The sequence below is a fragment of the Delphinus delphis genome, chromosome 20 (assembly GCF_949987515.2).
Source record: "Delphinus delphis chromosome 20, mDelDel1.2, whole genome shotgun sequence".
Taxonomy (NCBI): domain Eukaryota; kingdom Metazoa; phylum Chordata; class Mammalia; order Artiodactyla; family Delphinidae; genus Delphinus; species Delphinus delphis.
Genome location: NC_082702.1, coordinates 40,206,141 through 40,223,281, shown reverse-complemented (window position 1 = coordinate 40,223,281; position 17,141 = coordinate 40,206,141). Strand labels below are relative to the sequence as shown.

The window sequence follows — 17,141 nt, the reverse complement described above, 5'->3', positions numbered from 1 at the left end:
TTCCTGGAAATGGGGACTTCCATGTTGATCCCAAGCAGGCAAAGGGCTTAGAGAAAGCAAGTCAGCTGGAACCAAAGAATAGAGTAAGAAATGCATTGACTGCATGACTCTGGAGGCCAAGGTTCTGATTCTCACTCTGCCATGATTACATATAACCTAGGCAGGTCCTTCCTCTCTTCCTTTCTGATATCTGTCTCCTCTTTTAGTCTGCAGGAGCATATGATTTGTAAGGGCTCATTTAAAAAGTGAAAAAAATATCACACAATTACCAGAATCAACTTATTTTATGAAGGATTTCAATGGATTCTCACTTATCAACCCACAAACATCCTCTAAATCTTAACACTTGATTTTTTAACTTGTGGGCCATTTTAAACAAATTTACATATGCCCCCAGTTTAAGAAATCCAGATCCCAATGACATCTCAAAGATTCCAGGGACTCATGGGGAACAGCAAAAAGTATGTTCTCACAGAGTGCATTATATTTCAAACAAGAAGAAACTCAGAGACAATCCAAAAACAAAGCTTCATGAGTGCAAGGACAGTGTCTGTGTTATTCACCACTCTCTGGATCCCCAGCACTGGGGACCCATACAGTGGCTGTTGAATAAACATTTATTTAGTGGGACTGAAGGATTATGGGCTAGGTAATAAGAGAAAGGAAGAAGGACCACCATATGACCTTGGGGCAGCACAGTGGCTCACATTCAAGATCAGTTTACCTCTGATTCCAGGAGAGATGTGCAGAAAAGAGCTCACACACAAAGAATTAGAAAGTTAAAAAATGTGTGACCCATCTACATTTAAACAATGATCTAATCCTGCCTTCATTCAATGGTCCATTCTACGGTTTGAAGAAAGTTGGAGGGAACCACACCTTAAGGTACTTCCCAGCCTTCTATAGCATAGAGCCTGGCACACAGTAGAGACTTAAATGTTTGTTGAGAATACGAACAAGTTGATGCACCATTCAGCTTTGCCATTCCTGAAATGGAGGAGCATCTATGCTGTCTCTCCCATAGGGAATGGGCAAACATCCATGTAGGCAAGACATATAACCTCAGGTGCTGAGAAAGAGAAGGCCACATGGCACAAACCAGTTTCTTCAGGGACGGTTCTTTTGCACCTAACCACATCAAATTCCTGGCCTTGGAATCTTTGGGTCCTGAGGCTTCCAGGGAGTAACCCACCTGGAGCAGACAAAGCAGCCACCAACGACCAGTTGTCACACAGCTGCTGGTAAAGGAAGGCTACAAAAGGTCTCTAAAGGGAACCAACCATGTATATGGCAAAGAAACCCGAGCACCATTCTAGCTCTAAGAGTTACCTAACCCCCCAAAGGGTGTGGAGTATATGGTCAGTCTACACATCCTACACCTTACTCATTATTTGCCTGCTTATAACCCTCCAGTGGTTTCACAATCCAGGGGGATAAAACCCAAACAACATGCCATCACCTAACAGCCCTGAATATTCTGGACCTTGGCCACCTCCTCTACTCTTTCCACTGCTCACCAAGCCTCCCTTTGTTCCTAGCACACATCAAGCTCTTGGCCACTTTAGGCTTTTGCACTAACTCAACTCTGCTGAAATGTTCTTCCCATAGCTGGTTCTTCTCACTCTTCAGGTCTTGGCTCACACTTCACTTCCCTGACTGCCTTATCTAATGAAGCCTCCCATTCCATTTATTTATCTGTAAGAGTCTCCCCTACATGCCTCCTTGAGGACAGAGACAATGTCTGTCTTACGGCTGTATCCTCAGCACTCAATCACCATGCCCACCACACAACAGTAAGTGGTTCTATGTACCTGTCGAGCTCTGAATGAGTGAAATAAAGCAATTAGGTACAATAAACAGATCCTATAGGCCCTTAGGACCACCCTCTCCCTCTGAGAATTCTCATTCTGTCTCCATCAATACCACTCTTTCCTGCTGTTCCTCCAACTTTCCCAAGTCTCTATGATGGGCAGTATTTCCTTCTGCCCATCCCTCACTCACCCAACCAACTAGTTTCTGACTTACATCTCAATCTGTTTTCTGTATATATCAAAAGGCAAATAGGGACTTCCCTGGTGGTCCAGTGGTTAAGATTCCACACTCCCAATGCAGGGGGCCCAGGTTTGATCCCTGGCCGGGGAACTAGATCCCGCATGCCGCAACTAAAGATCCCACGTGGCACAACTAAGACCTCGTGCAGCCAAATAAATAAATAAATATTTTAAATAAATAAATAAACCTTTAAAAAAAGGCAAATGAAGAGTTGACAGATTAAAAGTGACTTTTTAATCTTCTCTTCAATCTGGCCTCTCCTTTGTATTCTGGATCTCATCTCTAACACAGTCACTCAAGCCAGAAACCTCTAGATTCCTCTTCCTTACCCATATCTCCAAATCTAGTCACCAAACTTTCTTCCTAAACCCATGCCCACAACACTTTACTAATAGACATCCTTTTTTCCACTGAACAGAGACTCTTTGATAGTGTCCCAGGCAGCTAACTACAAATAGGGAATCTGGGGATCTGATCTTCTTCCACTAGTACATCATGCTCTAATTAAAATACCAAGTTGCTTGCAGCTCCCCACACCATCTATCTTTCCCACTTTTTTTTTTTTTTAAAAACCTGACTGGAAGATTTATGTCTATGGAAGTGTAGTTGAAAAATCTGGCAGTAGACTTCTGATAGGGCCTTCCTGGTGCTCACTGGCTCCAGGAATGGTATTGGTTCCTACAGATTAATAGGAAGCCTTCTCTGAACTCCCAGGTCAGGTCAAGTCTCTTCTCCCCTTCCACAGCACCCTATACAACCTCTACCTCATTATAATAAAATGAACTATTTCTGTACGCCTTCCCTCCCACTAGACTAAGCTCTTCAGGGCTTATGACCACTTCTTACTCAATTTTCAATGATTATAAGCAGAGTCCACAGAATGACCCTTCAATAGAGTAAGCCCCTAGTCTCTCTGGAACAAGGTAATCTCAGAGAAGACCATTCTCCAGTGACCCTTTAAATCTACCTTGCTTGGGCATTTTCAAGATTAATTTAAAAAAATTTTTTTTATTGGAGTATAGGTGATATAAAATGTTGTGTTAGTTTCTGCTGTACAGCAAAGTGAATCAGTTATGCATATACATATGTCCACTCTTTTTTAGATTCTTTTCCCATATAGGTCATTACAGAGTACTGAGAAGAGTTCCCTGTTCCCTGTGCTATACAGTAGGTCCTTGTTAGTTATCAATTTTTTTCAAGATTAATTTAAAAATGAATTTAGAGATATGTCTCCATACCAATACATCCTGCAAGTCTCATTGAAAACATTTCAAGTTTGCACTGCCTTTACTCCACCATTGGTCAACCCATGGGTGGCACTCTCAGAGATTCCTCTCTGCCTAGGCTTTCCTGTCTCTGTGTTGTTGGCATTTCCCTAATCTCCCAAGAGTACACAAAGGCCAGGAAGGCCGCCAAAAAGCTGGATGCAGCTCCTCACCGTGCCAGGCGGATGATGGCAAGGGCTAGATATATCTGCATTTGCACAGATTCCAAAAAGAAACCTGGAGACAAAGCTGAGCCCATACTCAGGACAGAGCAGTGAGAAGCAGAAAATCCCTGTTAGGCTTCTTTTTCTCCTCTCTGTCTTTCCGAGCCTGTTCTTCATCTGGCAAATGGAGGTCACCTTACAGGGTTGTGGTGACTTTAGTCTAGCCTAAGAATGTAATTCTAAAGCACAGATCCACTTACTAGACCTATCCCTACCTATCAGCCTCAAGTGCAGTTTAAATGTGTTGAGGGCTGGGAAGAAGATTGAGAAAGAGGGAAAAATTACTTTTTTATAAAAAGCTTGGGGAAGTTAAATGACCACCATCTCTCAGGCAGACACAATTCAAAAATACTAATTTTTTTTTTTGGTCATGCTGAGCGGCTTGTGGGATCTTAGTTCCCCGAGGAACTAAGCTTTCACTCAAAGTTCAATTCTGGGCCCAATGTACAAAAATGCTCTTTTCACTGTTTGTGGTTGCTACTTAGACAGCCTAAAAGAACTACCCAAATCCTTAATTCCTAGAAACTGGCAAAGTTAGGAGTAGGGGTTAAGGTATCAAAGCAACAGTTGACAGAAGAAGCCTTACTCTCCCACCCAATTTTTTGGAAATCTCAAATGATATCCTAATCACTACTTTTGACCCAGAGACTGCACTACAGAGATCCACAACCTGGTCACACCATCAAGCACAGTTTGAAGCTACAGTTACAGTTTTCACTCCACCCTGTGAAGTCTTGGTATGAGCATAAGCTGTGGTTAGGGGAGGTTCTTTCCTAACTAGAAGCCAAACAGCATCAGCATGACAAATGGGCCTGGCGGCAAAGATATTATTATTAGCCTCTCAATCAAGTTCTTGGTGCTTCACAAGAAGCTGCAGTGTTGCGAGAAGGTGACTGAAAATTCTCAATAAAACTGTCTCCTACAACCCAGAGGAGGATTGTTGTTCAGTTCATGGAGACACTGAGCACCAGCAGAGTCCCACCAGCAAATCTGTTCTGCAGTTTCTCAACTACCCTATCTCCATAGACATGAGTCTTCCAGATTCAAGGACAAGCTATAGCCCAATGGAGCAGCTGCCTCAGTCCAGTAGCCCAAATTAGTGTGACAAAAGTTCAGCCTTGCACAAACAAACAGCACAGACACCCACTCCCCACCCCCTCCTTCCTAGTGCTGGAACATAAAAGTAAACACCCTCTGGGGTTACCGAATGCAAATGATTGTACACATAAAGGTAGTGACGTTGAGGAAAGGGAAAAAATGGGCCAAAACTCACAAAATGGCCAACCTGCATTTTCTACAAGCTAAATGTTACTTTCCCCGAACTCCTATTTCATTCAACCTTTAACTCTCTCGGCTAAGGTCTGGGTTTAGATTACACCACACATCAACCACATAAAAACGAGAAGGAAGCTAGTCAGAATTTCCTTTAACACACACAAACTCTCCTTAACTCCCTTGACCAGATCCCCGACATCTGACGATGAGAACAGTGCCTGGGTTTCTCCTAGAGGCTACCCACAGCCCAGAAAAGCAAAGGGAGACAGACCACTGTGGCGGTGTTTAAGGGTGTCAGTCACTTCTTAGTTATTTGGTCTGTAAAATGGGGATAGAAATAACAAGAGTAGCAACCCCGGCGGCATACTTGAGATAATTATGCAGAGGAGAATGGGGCCTGGCCCTGAGTCAATGTTTGGGGCGTGTCAGCCATTGTTATTGTTATTATTACTGAAGCACTGCCCCAGGAGGGGCCCCGCTGAGGCCTGATGCAAGGGCGTCAGGGCCTGGCAGAGCGGTACGCTGCCGGGTCGGGGCGGTCGGAGCGGGCATCTAGTGGCTGGAGCTCCAAAGAGCCGAGGAGCCGCGGGCGCAGGGGAGTAAGGAGCAGAGCCCAGAGGTGGGAAGGGCCAGAAAGGAAGGAAGGAAGGATCAGCGAGTAGGGTCGTGAGGGAGGACCCCATACTCACCCAGAGCGAATTCCCATTGCTCATTTCCCAGAGAGCGCTCGGGCACTACCTCCAGATCCAGCATTGGTTCGGCTCGCCGGGGCGGCCTCTCTGCGGCAGTGCGGACGGGACCGGAGCTGAAGAAACAAAGCAGCAGGTGACCCACCGCCCCCGCCGACCCGCGGCAGCCCTGTTCTCCACCTCTACCCGGTCGCCAACGCTACCGGCCCAACATCACACCTCACCTGACCTCACCTCACCTCACCGGCAACAGCCTTCAGCAGCGGCGGCAGCAGGAGCGTCTGCGGCAAAAGTGGCGTGCGGGGCCGTAAAGTGTGGCAGAGGCGGGGCGAAGGCGGGATTTCAATCTCGGGGGCGGAGCTAAGGCGGAGTCACTCAGGCGCAAACTCCGGATAGGCTGCTGCGACAGTCCGGGCGAAGGCAGAGAGAGGCCTCAGAGTACCATCCGGAAGTGCTGGCGCTCTTGGAACGAGGAGCACCGTACTCTGTGAACCTCTACATCTGCACACCACACCGCACACGTTTCACACAAGGATGTCTGAACCACGCAATACATGCATGTGACATGGCTGTACAGCACCTGTCTGCCGTCTCTGCATGTACGGCCCACTCACAGTCACTGGGCGCAAAAGGCGAGTTCCGAGGGCGCACCACCTGAGGTCCAGCGGGGAGGGAGGACACGGAGTCTCAAAGCCCAAGACGCGCCAGCGCCCTGGCACTCTCGGTTGGTGCCGAGACTGACAGCGGCCGCAGCTGCCTCTAGTTGTTCAGGAATGATTCCTTCTCGCTGCGGCCCCTGGGGCTCGGGTCGAACTCAAAGCAAACGAGGAGTGGGCTCGAGCATGTGTGTAGGGGCGGGGCGGGGGGCAGTTGAGGGAGAGGACTAGGGTAGAGGGGAGGAGCTAAGCCCGATCTCCTGGTTGAGTACCTTCAGCTGTGCGCAGCCCCCAGGGCAGCAGCTCGGACTCCGCCAGAGACGGCTTTACCGCCAACGCTGTGTGGTTTTGACCAAACCGCTGGTACTCTTTGTGCCTCAGTTGCCTCATTTACAAGTCGGGAGTAGGGGGTCTTTTAGCCTGTTCATCCTGAGCTATTGGCCCGTGCCCTGGGACACTCTAAAACTGAAAGACAACCAGGCTTCTTCTGGAGCTGACCCTTGGTGAATGCAGCCTCTGGATTCTCACAACCACCCTGAGATGCAAGATTGGTTATAATCTCACTTTACAGGCAGGAAAAAAAATGAGGCCCAGATTGGCTAAAGGCCTTGTGGACCTAGGCGGTAGAACTCAAATTCTTTGCATTACATTGCCCCGGGAGAAAGGTTTTCAGCAGGGGAGAGAGTGACATGCTAAATTCTTAAACTGGCTTGATAGGAGTGTAACATGGAAGGCTCTATCAAAACTTGGCCACTGCTACTGGCAGTGGTTAAGAATCCGCCTGCCAATGCAGGGGACACGGGTTTGATCCCTGGTCCAGGAAGATCCCACATGCCGCAGAGCAACTAAGCCCGTGCGCCACAACTACTGAGCCTGTGCTCTAGAGCTCGTGAGCTACAACTACTGAGCCCACGAGCCACAACTACTGAAGCCCTCGCACCTAGAGCTGGTGCTCCATGACAAGAAGCCACTGCAATGAGAAGTCCACGCACCGCAATGAAGAGTAGCCCCGCTCGCCGCAACTAGAGAAAGCCAGCGCACAGCAAAGAAGACCCAGTGCAGCCAAAAATAAATAAATAAATAAATTTAAAAAACAAACAGACAAACATGGAGGGACTTCCCTGGTGGTCCAGTGGGTAAGACTTTGTGCTCCTGATGGAGGGGGCCCAGGTTCGATCCCTGGTTGGGGAACTAGATCCCACATGCATGTGGCAACTAAGAAGTCTGCATGCCACAACTAAGACCCAGTGCAGCCAAAATAAATAAATAAATATTGAAAGACAAATACGGAGAAGGATGTCCATTTGCAGAATCCTATGCCAAAATAATAAAACTAAGTCACTGAGATGTCCACCAGTAGGAAAGTGGCTAACTAAACTCTGATATATATGTATAATAGGATCCATTTTTTAAAATGAAGTATATCTCTATGTGCTGATGTGGAAGGAGCTCCAAGAGAAAAAAGCCAGGTGCAAAATTGTATAGTATGACCCATTTTTTTCCTGTAAAATCAGAAATAAAAGAAACATTGGCCTTAGGGCTTCCCTGGCAGTCCAGTGGTTAAGACTCCTCCATGCTTCCATTGCAGGGGGCACGGGTTCCATCCCTGGTCGGGGAACTAAGATTCTGTATGCTGTGCGCATGGTGCGGCCAAAAAAATAAATAAATAAAATAGAACATTGGCCATACCGTAAAAGGGAGAACATTTCTTGAAAGATAAACAAAAAATTATCAATAATACCGAATACAGGGAAAGAGGCAGGGGCCAGTGATCAGGGGGACATTTACCTCTTACAATGCATGGCAAGCGTTAAAGATGTGTTGTTGGGCAGCTGGCCTGGAGAAAAACATAAGGTTGGTGGGGAGTAATCTTAGTCAATTTGGAATGTCTGAATTTAACTCAAATCCAACTAGACTAGGAATGGTTCTTCTATTTAAAAAACACTTGGAGGGACTTATTTCTGGTGGACAACGAAGGGTATAAGAGAGGAAGGAGAAAGAGAAAGCCACACACTATGGATAACAACGTGATGATGGAATAAAATCCATATTTTATGGCAAGACAAGAAAAATTTAAACATAAAATTTGGGCCTCCTCCCTCCCCTTTAGTGTGTGTTATGCACCTGCATTAACCAGACCTCCTTAGGAGATAACATTCCTTCTTAATCTCATCAAGGGTCACAACTCCTTGAGATAACCTTTCTTCTTAATCTTGTAAGGGGCCATGATGACCCATGACCCACTACTCACCTGGTATGCATGATCTGGATTGTGTAAACTGTCAATAGTATGTCATTTAATGTATAGCCCACTGTCTCAAAAACTTATATAACTGTGCTTTGACCTCTAACGGGTGGAAGAGTTCTCAGGGCTTTCTGAGAGGCAGTTCCCACGTTATAATCCTCAATTTGGCTTGAATAATATTTTCTATTTCTTTCTTGAATCGACTGATTAATTTTTTCATCAACAGTGAAAAGGAGTTTTAGTTTGGAAAACCCAAGAAAGAGGAAGAACAAGGTTGGGGATGCCCCTAAGAATCTCCTTACTGGGATAATAGACAGGTTTCTGTGCACAATGTCAGTCAACAACAAATGGTTATATTAGCTCATTGTGCTGTCCCAAGCCATTGACATAAGTGTGATCCACCCAGGTTTTTGTCAGGGGTAGGAGTGACAGCTTTGGGATGGTAGTCTGGGAGGAGGCCCGAGTCCAGAGCCTGATACACAGAGCAGAAGCAGGAGGTGTCTCAGGGGAGTAGGACCACTTGGGAGAATGTCAGCAACTGCTGTTCCCCCAAACTGAGGGTGCGGATGTTCAGAAATATTGAACTGGATGTTGGTGAACTGCTAAGACCTTCAGGGGAGCACAGGTAGTCATCGAGGTGGTCCAAGTCTGATATGCAGGGACAGCCTCAGGTCAGGGTATAGTGAGTGATTAAGTACGTGGACTGGGAATTTGAATCCCAGTTCTGTCCTTTAAGAGTTTTATGCCTTGGGCAAGTTACTTAATTTCTCCATGCCTTAGTTTTCCTCATTTGTAAAATGACCATAACTTCACAGATTTGTTAGGAGGACTGCAATTGTAAGAGTGTCTGAGTTATGGTAAAAGCTTTGTGTGTAACTACAAATTAAAAAAAAAAAATCTAGTAGTGGGCCTTCCCTGGTGGTCCAGTGGTTAAGACTCCACACTTCCACTGCCGGGGGCACGGGTTTGATCCCTGGTTGGGGAACTAAGATCCTGCATGCCGTGCGGCATGGCCAAAAAAAGAAATAAATTCTTTTAAAATGGTTTTTTAAAAAACCTACAGAGCTGTTAATTAAAAAAAAAAAAATCTAGTACTGACAGAGAACTGATGGAATCCATTGGCAGGATCTACAGATTGGATGTAGACGATGACAGAGAAAAAGAGTCAGGGATAAAAACACAGGTTTCCAGGGCTTCCCTGGTGGCGCAGTGTTTGGGGGTCCGCCTGCCGATGCAGGGGACGCGGGTTCGTGCCCTGGTCCAGGAAGATCCCACATGCCGCAGAGCGGCTGGGCTCGTGGGCCATAGCCGCTGGGCCTGCGCATCCGGAGCCTGTGCTCCGCCTGTGCTCCGCGACGGGGGAGGCCGCAGTGGTGAGAGGCCCGCGTACCGCAAAACAACAACAACAACAAAAAAACCCCACAGGTTTCCAGCTTTGGGTAGCTGGATGGATGGTGGTGTCAAGATAGGAAAGTAGCTGGGGAAACTGACACTGGAGGCTGGAAGGATGCTAATCCTTTAGTTAAAACTGTCACATGTGGTAATTTAGGAGGCAGGAAATGTACCAAGTTTGAAGCCCTAGCTGAAGAGCTTGGAAAGCAGAATCTTAGTACCATGATTACTAATTGCTTGTATTTATCAAGGTAAAAAACAAAAAACAAAAAACCAGGGATGGGGCCATGGGTCATGGAAAGCGATGAATTGGGGAGTCTCTCCCAATCAGTCTTACAAAGAACACTCCCCTCTCAGAGTAGGGGGCCTTCAAATGTTCTCCCTAATGACATTTCATAACTGTCATTTCATAAAAGACCAATGACTTGATTCTTCCCTTTCTGAATGGAAGTGTTTCCTGCAGTTTTCCTGTCCCTATTTCACCACTGTATATTGGCTGTGTGGGCAGATAACCACATATCACAGAATTTTAGTTCAATACCTGATCAGCTGGGACTTTTAGGTTGTCTCCCATGGTAGATATATTTTGTTGAGGGCAAGAGAGTAAAATTAAATATTTAATAATTCAAAGGGTGGCCTGTGATAGTCATTGGAGCTATTCACAAATATTCTCTTTCCTGGGCAAAAGGTAGGATTGTGGTTTTCTGCCCAGATGCAGCTGGGCATGGCCTTGTGATTTGCTAGGTCCAATGAAATGTAAACAGAAGTCTCATGTGTCAATTTCAGGTGACAGTTTTAAAAGTGCCCCTTTCATTACACTATTTTCTTGGCTCTGTCACATGGCTGGCAATGTTCCAGTGATGGCTCTGTCAGCCTAGGTCAATCACTGATGGGTATTTAACAAATAAGAGATAAGTCTTTAAGCCAATAAAATTTGGGGGGTTTTAGGCAACACAACCAGCCTATCCAGGTAAGAGAAACAGGGGAAAATTGCCAGTTATGTCTCCTGTACTTTTTTCTCCAGCTTGAAGTGTTTCCATGCCCACTAAACTACCCTTAATCTCCCTACTGGGTCACCATATGATCAGTGGGACTGACTTGCTGCTTCTAGTCTTGTTCTATCAACCAAAACGAGCTTTATCAACCACCCATTCCCTCAAACTCCCAACCCCTCAGTGGCTTCCTGCTTGCCCTAGGGAATTGTCCAGACACTTGAACATGGCTGGAAAAGTCCATCCAGCACTGCTTGTGACCCTCACCCAGGCCCCTGCTGACCCTTTCAGATTTGTCTCACTGCGGCAGCGCCCCCTCCACTCCATGGTCCAGTCGTACTCAACTGCGCCTAGTTTCTCAAACTTGCCACGTTACCTGTAATACTTTTGTCATCTTCTCAATGCTGGAATAATGTCTGCCATCTTTCAGATGTCAGCTCAGATGTCTCAAGGAAGCCTTTTCTTGAGCACCCAGACCAAGTTAGACGTGCCCCGTGACAGCCACAACTTCCAGTACAACTTTAAACAATACTGCTTTTGTTTAGGTTTTGAGCCAGATTGTAGGTTCCGTGAGGGCAGAGACAGTGTCTCTTTAGGGCACTGGATATATACATTTTTTCCCCTAAATGATCCTAGGAGGTAAAATCATCATACTTTGTTTTAATCTCTTTTTTTAAACAGTGATAGTAAGCCTCAATTTTTTTTTTTAACATTTTTCCTTTTGGTTGTATGATCTGTCCTTTGCCCACTTACAATCCTAATATCGATGTAAGCCAATACATGCAATTTAAAATTTTCTACTAGCCACATTAAAAAGGAAAAAGGTAGTTAATTTTAATGTATTTTATTTAACCCAATATAACCCAGTATATAAAAATATTTTAACATGTAAGCAAAATTAAATCTATTTTTTTCTTTTGTATTAGATTTTGATATTTAGTATTTTACACTAACAGTGCATCTCAACCTGGACACAAAATTTTCAAAGGCTAACATGGAATGTAGTCCTCCCAAAACAAAGTTTTAACAGAAAAATATTTAACACTGCCTCAGTTTTTAAATTAAAACATAAATTCAGTTTCTTGGTTTTACTAGCCACATTTCAAGTGCTCGACAGCCACACATGGCTAGTACCTACCATACATGGATATACATGATTTCTCTAACAAAATATTTCTCCCTGTATCTTATCTTCTCACATTTTCAAATGTTTCTGAAACCTGAAAAAGGCCAATAATGACTTTAAGTTGCTTACTCTGGCCAAAAGCTGAGAATTGACTAATACAGTGACTTTTAGAGTTATCTTGTATTTAAACGAACTAAACTGCCATTTCCACCCATGATTCTACTCTACAAATTGTAATTTTCTAGACTCGGAACATCTTTGAAATGCCATATCTGTATATATGGTGGTGATGCAGGAAAGGGAATTGATGCTACCAGGAGAATCACGCCTTGAAATATGCCTGCAAATGACTGAAATCTTACCTTTAAAGAATGTTTGGGAGATCAAAACGCCAATGTTGTTGTTTTTTGTTTTGGCTGTGCCACACAGCCTGTGGGATCTTAGATCCCTGATCAGGGATCGAACCCGCACCCCCTGCATTGGAAGCGCTGAGTCCTAACAAATGCACTGCCAGGGAAGTCCCCCAGTGTTGTCTTATAAGTACTCAGTTACATATATAAATATGGCAAAATGGCTGTGGTGGTTTTAAAAATATGTCCATAAACTCTCTGACACCTCCCCCCTTCAAGATGAAGCTTAGTAACTCCACCCTTTCACTGTGGGCCTAACCCAGCAACTCACTTCTAACATAATGAAATATGGCAGCCCAAGATTAGGTTATTAAGATGTGGCTTTGGACTTCCCTGGTGGCGCAGTGGTTAGGAATCCGCCTGCCAATGCAGGGGACACGGGTTACAGCCCTGGTCCAGGAAGATCCCACATGCCATGGAGCAACTAAGCTCGTGTGCCACGACTACTGAGCCTGCACTCTAGAGCCTGCGAGCCACAACTACTGAGTCCACGTGCCGCAACTACTGAAGCCCGTGCGCCTAGAGCCCGAGTTCCGAAACAAGAGAAGCTACTGCAATGAGAAGCCCGCGCACCACAACGGAGAAGCCCCGCTCGCCACAACTAGAGGAAGTCCACATGCAGCAACAAAGACCCAACACAGCCAAAAAAAAAAAAAAAAGATGTGGCTTTCATCTTAGGCATGCACTCTTCCTTGGATCACTTGCTCTGGGAAAGCCAGCTGCCAAGTCATGAGCTGCCCTATGGAGACACCCACATGCCAAGGAAGGACTTCTTCATCCCCAGCACCTAGGAATCAAGGGCTTACACCCAATGGCCTGCGAGAAACTGAAGCCAGTCAATGGCCACAAGTGGGCTTGGAAGGGGATCCTTCAGCCACAAGTAAGCCTTGAGATGACGATAGCTCAGGTTGACAATCTGACTCTAACTTCAGGAGAGACCCTCGATCAGACCACTGGGCTTAGCTTCTTCCAGATTTCTGACCCACAGAAACTGTGGGATGATGTTTACTGTTTTAAGCTGCTAAATTTGGGGGCAATGTGTTATGTAGCAATGGATAATCCACACAATGGCTTATAGCTTGAAAAAGCTCCCCAGTGCCAAATGAGGCATACATCAAGTAAGAGATTTCTTTTTCCAGGTAGCCCCAAACTAACATATCCAAATACCTGTTTCTAGAGGTGATATACTTATTGAAACCATGATGCTACTGCTCAAATAATTTTTGAAATTAACCCTCAGAGTATGAATCTTATTCTTTGGAATTTTGCTTCATGGTACCAATTCAGCATTTAAAGGTATTTGTTATTTGCAATAAGTCTGGTAGTGAATAAGTATATTTTTCCTTATGGATCAAGCTTAGGACATACTTCTAGAGTAAAAGGCTTAATTTTCTGATGTAGGAAAATGCCAAGCAAAGTCCTAAGAATGTCTGAAATGACACCAGCACAATCAACTTGAGTGTATATTCCTAAAATGAATAGTTTGAAAGATGGTAGTTATTTGGATGTGTAATTTTTGGAATTCTTCCTTCCCTCCAAGGTCACTACTCTATAGTCATACCTCATAGGATGGGTAAATCAAGGCAGATTTTTTGAAAACTATAATACCCACTGGGAAATTAGTATTCTTTGTGTTATATAAAGATTTTCTTTGGAATTAACAGAAATGACCACTAGATGCCACTGCTGTTGGTGGTGGTTTTTATTTTAAGGTTAAAAAGCAGAATGCAAGAACAGCTCAGAAACAAAATCAATTTTTATGTCATAATGAACACCAGAACAGAAATTGTTGGATTATGTTAATAAAGAGCCAAAACCCAGAAGTTCACTACACAGAAGTTTATTGTGAAAGTAAATTAAACATACAAACACACAATATGGCTAATGGTGGCAAAAGCAATCTGGTAGCTTAAGGCAAGTTTTAATGAGGATGAATTTAGAAAAGATGATGCAATGATGTAATTTTGTTTAAATATAGATTATGGAAAAATATCAAATTGTACCAATAACTTAAAAAAAAGCAGTTTTCAAAGCCTGCACTTTTGGAGAAAAAGGGCTCATGATCTTAATGCCAGCATTAAGACAGATGGAAGCAGCACAATGCTAAATGACAGTATGTACAGAAGGATGGCAACATGAACATTTAGTAACATTTGATCTTAGTTACTGGTGGACTGAAAGCCCTTAGCTAGAAACAATAGAGAAAAATGTGCCATCATCATGTTATTAGAAAAGAAAAAATTTAAGTGCAGAAGTCAAAAACCAAGGAGCTCTGTGACAAAGTAACCTTAAAACAGCACTGTAAGGACCACTTAAAAGGTGATTCCCTCAGGGGAAATTAGGGCACTGAGTGTGTAAACATGTGAGCTGCACAACACCAAATACCAACCAAATTCATTCATAGTACTTAGTTACACAAGATCAGCATGGTCTTTTATGATGCATTATTGTTTATAACAATTTAAACACACTCCTTTACCATGCATGACTTCAAATATATAACAAATATTTTTATTCTGAGATACAGGATATGTTTATGAATTATAAGACCTATATACAATGAAAGTCACACCTCCCTTATCAGTCAAGTATACATATATGTTTTAAATGCAATAACCTTATTCAGACTTCAGTTCATTTTCTGAATTGACCATGTCAGTTTTTCAAACTCTTTAAAATAATGCCATTCTATTTTGATAAAATACATTTTTGCAAAAATTCAGAAATGTAGTAACATTTAATTATGACCAAAAATGACCATGAAAAATATTTGTAAGGAGGTACCACATGACTTAGCACTTTTTTCCAGTCTTGTATTAAAAAAAAAAAAAAAGTTGCAATCAATTTGATAGTGAGCCTATTTCAAAAATATTCTTATACTAATTCATCTCAAAAGGTTCTATTAATAGTCCTTTTGGAAAATACCATATATATAACCTGTGAATTTTTTTCCAGAATAATTAATGGAAGAAAATGTATCCTCTGCACAGATGTACATTTTCTCTCTAAGACTAATCTTTCATCACCTAGAATTGTTTTTACAAAAGCATGCATTATAAAATACACATAAAAGCAGCTATCTTAAACATGATTTTAATACAACATTACCTTTGTAGCTGATTCATCACTGTCTCCAGTTTAATATGCTGTTACATACATGAAGAAGCTCCAGTATCCCTTTTCTGATTGACTTTAAAAAAAAAAAATCCCTGAATAAAACAGAAGCCAGCCTGTGACTTCTTTAGGCATTTCAGTAGAATATTATCATATATGGAGAATATCTCCACACAAACTCATGAATACAGAACAGAATCTAAAACAGATCTGGGGCAGACCAGAGTTAATACCAATTAAAATTTATGTTAAGGAAAGAAAAGGAACTGATTATCAACATTTAAAAGGATACTGCAACTTTAACAACTGTAAACTTTGTGTTAGAAGGTGTGGCAGACAGCTCTATGCTACTAGGTTTTTAGCTTGTAAATAATGCAAACCATCAGCAGTTTTAAAATGCCATAGACTATAAAAACACAGAAGGAAACAGGGGAAACAAAACAAAAAAACCAAGAACATTTATCTAAAATGAAGCTGTATAACCAACACATCTAAAATAAAAAAAAAAAAATAGAGCAACTGATTAGGGGAAAAAACCCTCTGATAAAAATTTTAATTTCTTGACCTGTTCTAAAATGACATGAACTTTTAAATTAAAATGGTGGAAAAAAAGAGCTTTACAAGTGGATAGTTTCAACTCACTAAAATAATGTCAACAAGGTAAGCTTGCATAGAAGAAAATTTCAAATAATTACTGGCTACATGCATACAAAATTAGAAATGCAGGTATTATATCATAGTGCAAAACCATGGCAGTTGTGATGTCTTGTTACTGCCTAAGGTTGAGAAATAGACCGTAGTACCTCCAGTTATCACAGTTTCTGGTCAATTATTTCTGCCGACTAGAAATGAATATGTAAAGACGGGGCGGGGGGCACATCTTTTGTGCCACTAATTAGCGAAGTTTGAGGTCATCACCACCACCTAAACTGGATCCAGGACTAGGGTCTTGTTGTCTTCTTGCCTGCAATGACAAAATCATAATTTAGGGTTAAAACGTGTTTTGAAAATCAAAGTGCTAATAAATAAATGTTACAGTAGCACATAAGAAAAGTTTGCAACTAAAAAAATTTTCAGCCAGTATCTCCACATGTAAGAAGAAAAAGAACAATTTAGATTATGTATGAAATATTTTGTTAAAGTTTCCTTAAAATCCAAGAATAAAAAATCTCATTATATTCAAAAGAGCATTATCAAAATATGTACTGTGGATAAAAGAGCAACAAACCTACATTTATAGCTTTGGGAATAAAGGGTTTAACTTGAACACATGATCCAATTACCTTAGAAGCAGACTTTCCCATTTTCCCTTTTAATACTAGCTGACATTTTACACACTACTATATATAAAATAGATAACAAACAAGAACCTACTGTATAGCACAGGGAACTATACTCAGTATTTTGTAATAACCTATAAGGGAAAAGTATACATATCTATCTATCTATCTATATCTATCTATATATATATCTGAATCACTGTGCTGCACACCTGATATTAACACATTGTAAATCAACTATACTTCTGCATGTACTTGTCCAGTTTTCCCAGCACCATTTATTGAAGAGGCTGTCTTGCCTCCATTGTATATTCTTGCCTCCTCTGTCATAGATAGGTGACCACAGGTGGGTGGGTTTACCTCTGGGCTTTCTTACCTGTACCATTGATCTATATTTCTGTTTTTGTGCCAGTACCATATA

General features: G+C 42.7%; 2 protein-coding genes and 1 non-coding gene across 7 annotated transcripts in view; 1 reads left to right on the top strand and 2 right to left on the bottom strand.

The window, feature by feature from the left end:
• Positions 1–5,779, bottom strand: part of PHAF1 (phagophore assembly factor 1) — a 28,193-nt gene extending 22,414 nt beyond the window's left edge. For all 4 annotated transcript variants that reach the window (XM_059999146.2, XM_059999147.2, XM_059999148.2 and 1 more), the window contains exons 1-2: positions 5,730–5,779; positions 5,506–5,621 (exon numbers count right to left, since the gene is read on the bottom strand). In XM_059999146.2, coding sequence (XP_059855129.1) covers positions 5,506–5,569 — 64 coding nt within the window. In that variant the 5' untranslated portion in view covers positions 5,570–5,621; positions 5,730–5,779. The remainder of the gene's footprint in view (positions 1–5,505; positions 5,622–5,729) is intronic.
• A 1,500-nt stretch (positions 5,780–7,279) lies between these two features.
• Positions 7,280–7,352, top strand: TRNAR-CCU (transfer RNA arginine (anticodon CCU)). Its single transcript has one exon. It is a non-coding gene; the product is annotated as a tRNA-Arg (tRNA).
• A 7,790-nt stretch (positions 7,353–15,142) lies between these two features.
• CBFB (core-binding factor subunit beta) overlaps positions 15,143–17,141 on the bottom strand; it is a 59,681-nt gene continuing 57,682 nt past the window's right edge. For both annotated transcript variants that reach the window (XM_059999944.1, XM_059999943.1), the window contains exon 6: positions 15,143–16,404. In XM_059999944.1, coding sequence (XP_059855927.1) covers positions 16,382–16,404 — 23 coding nt within the window. In that variant the 3' untranslated portion in view covers positions 15,143–16,381. The remainder of the gene's footprint in view (positions 16,405–17,141) is intronic.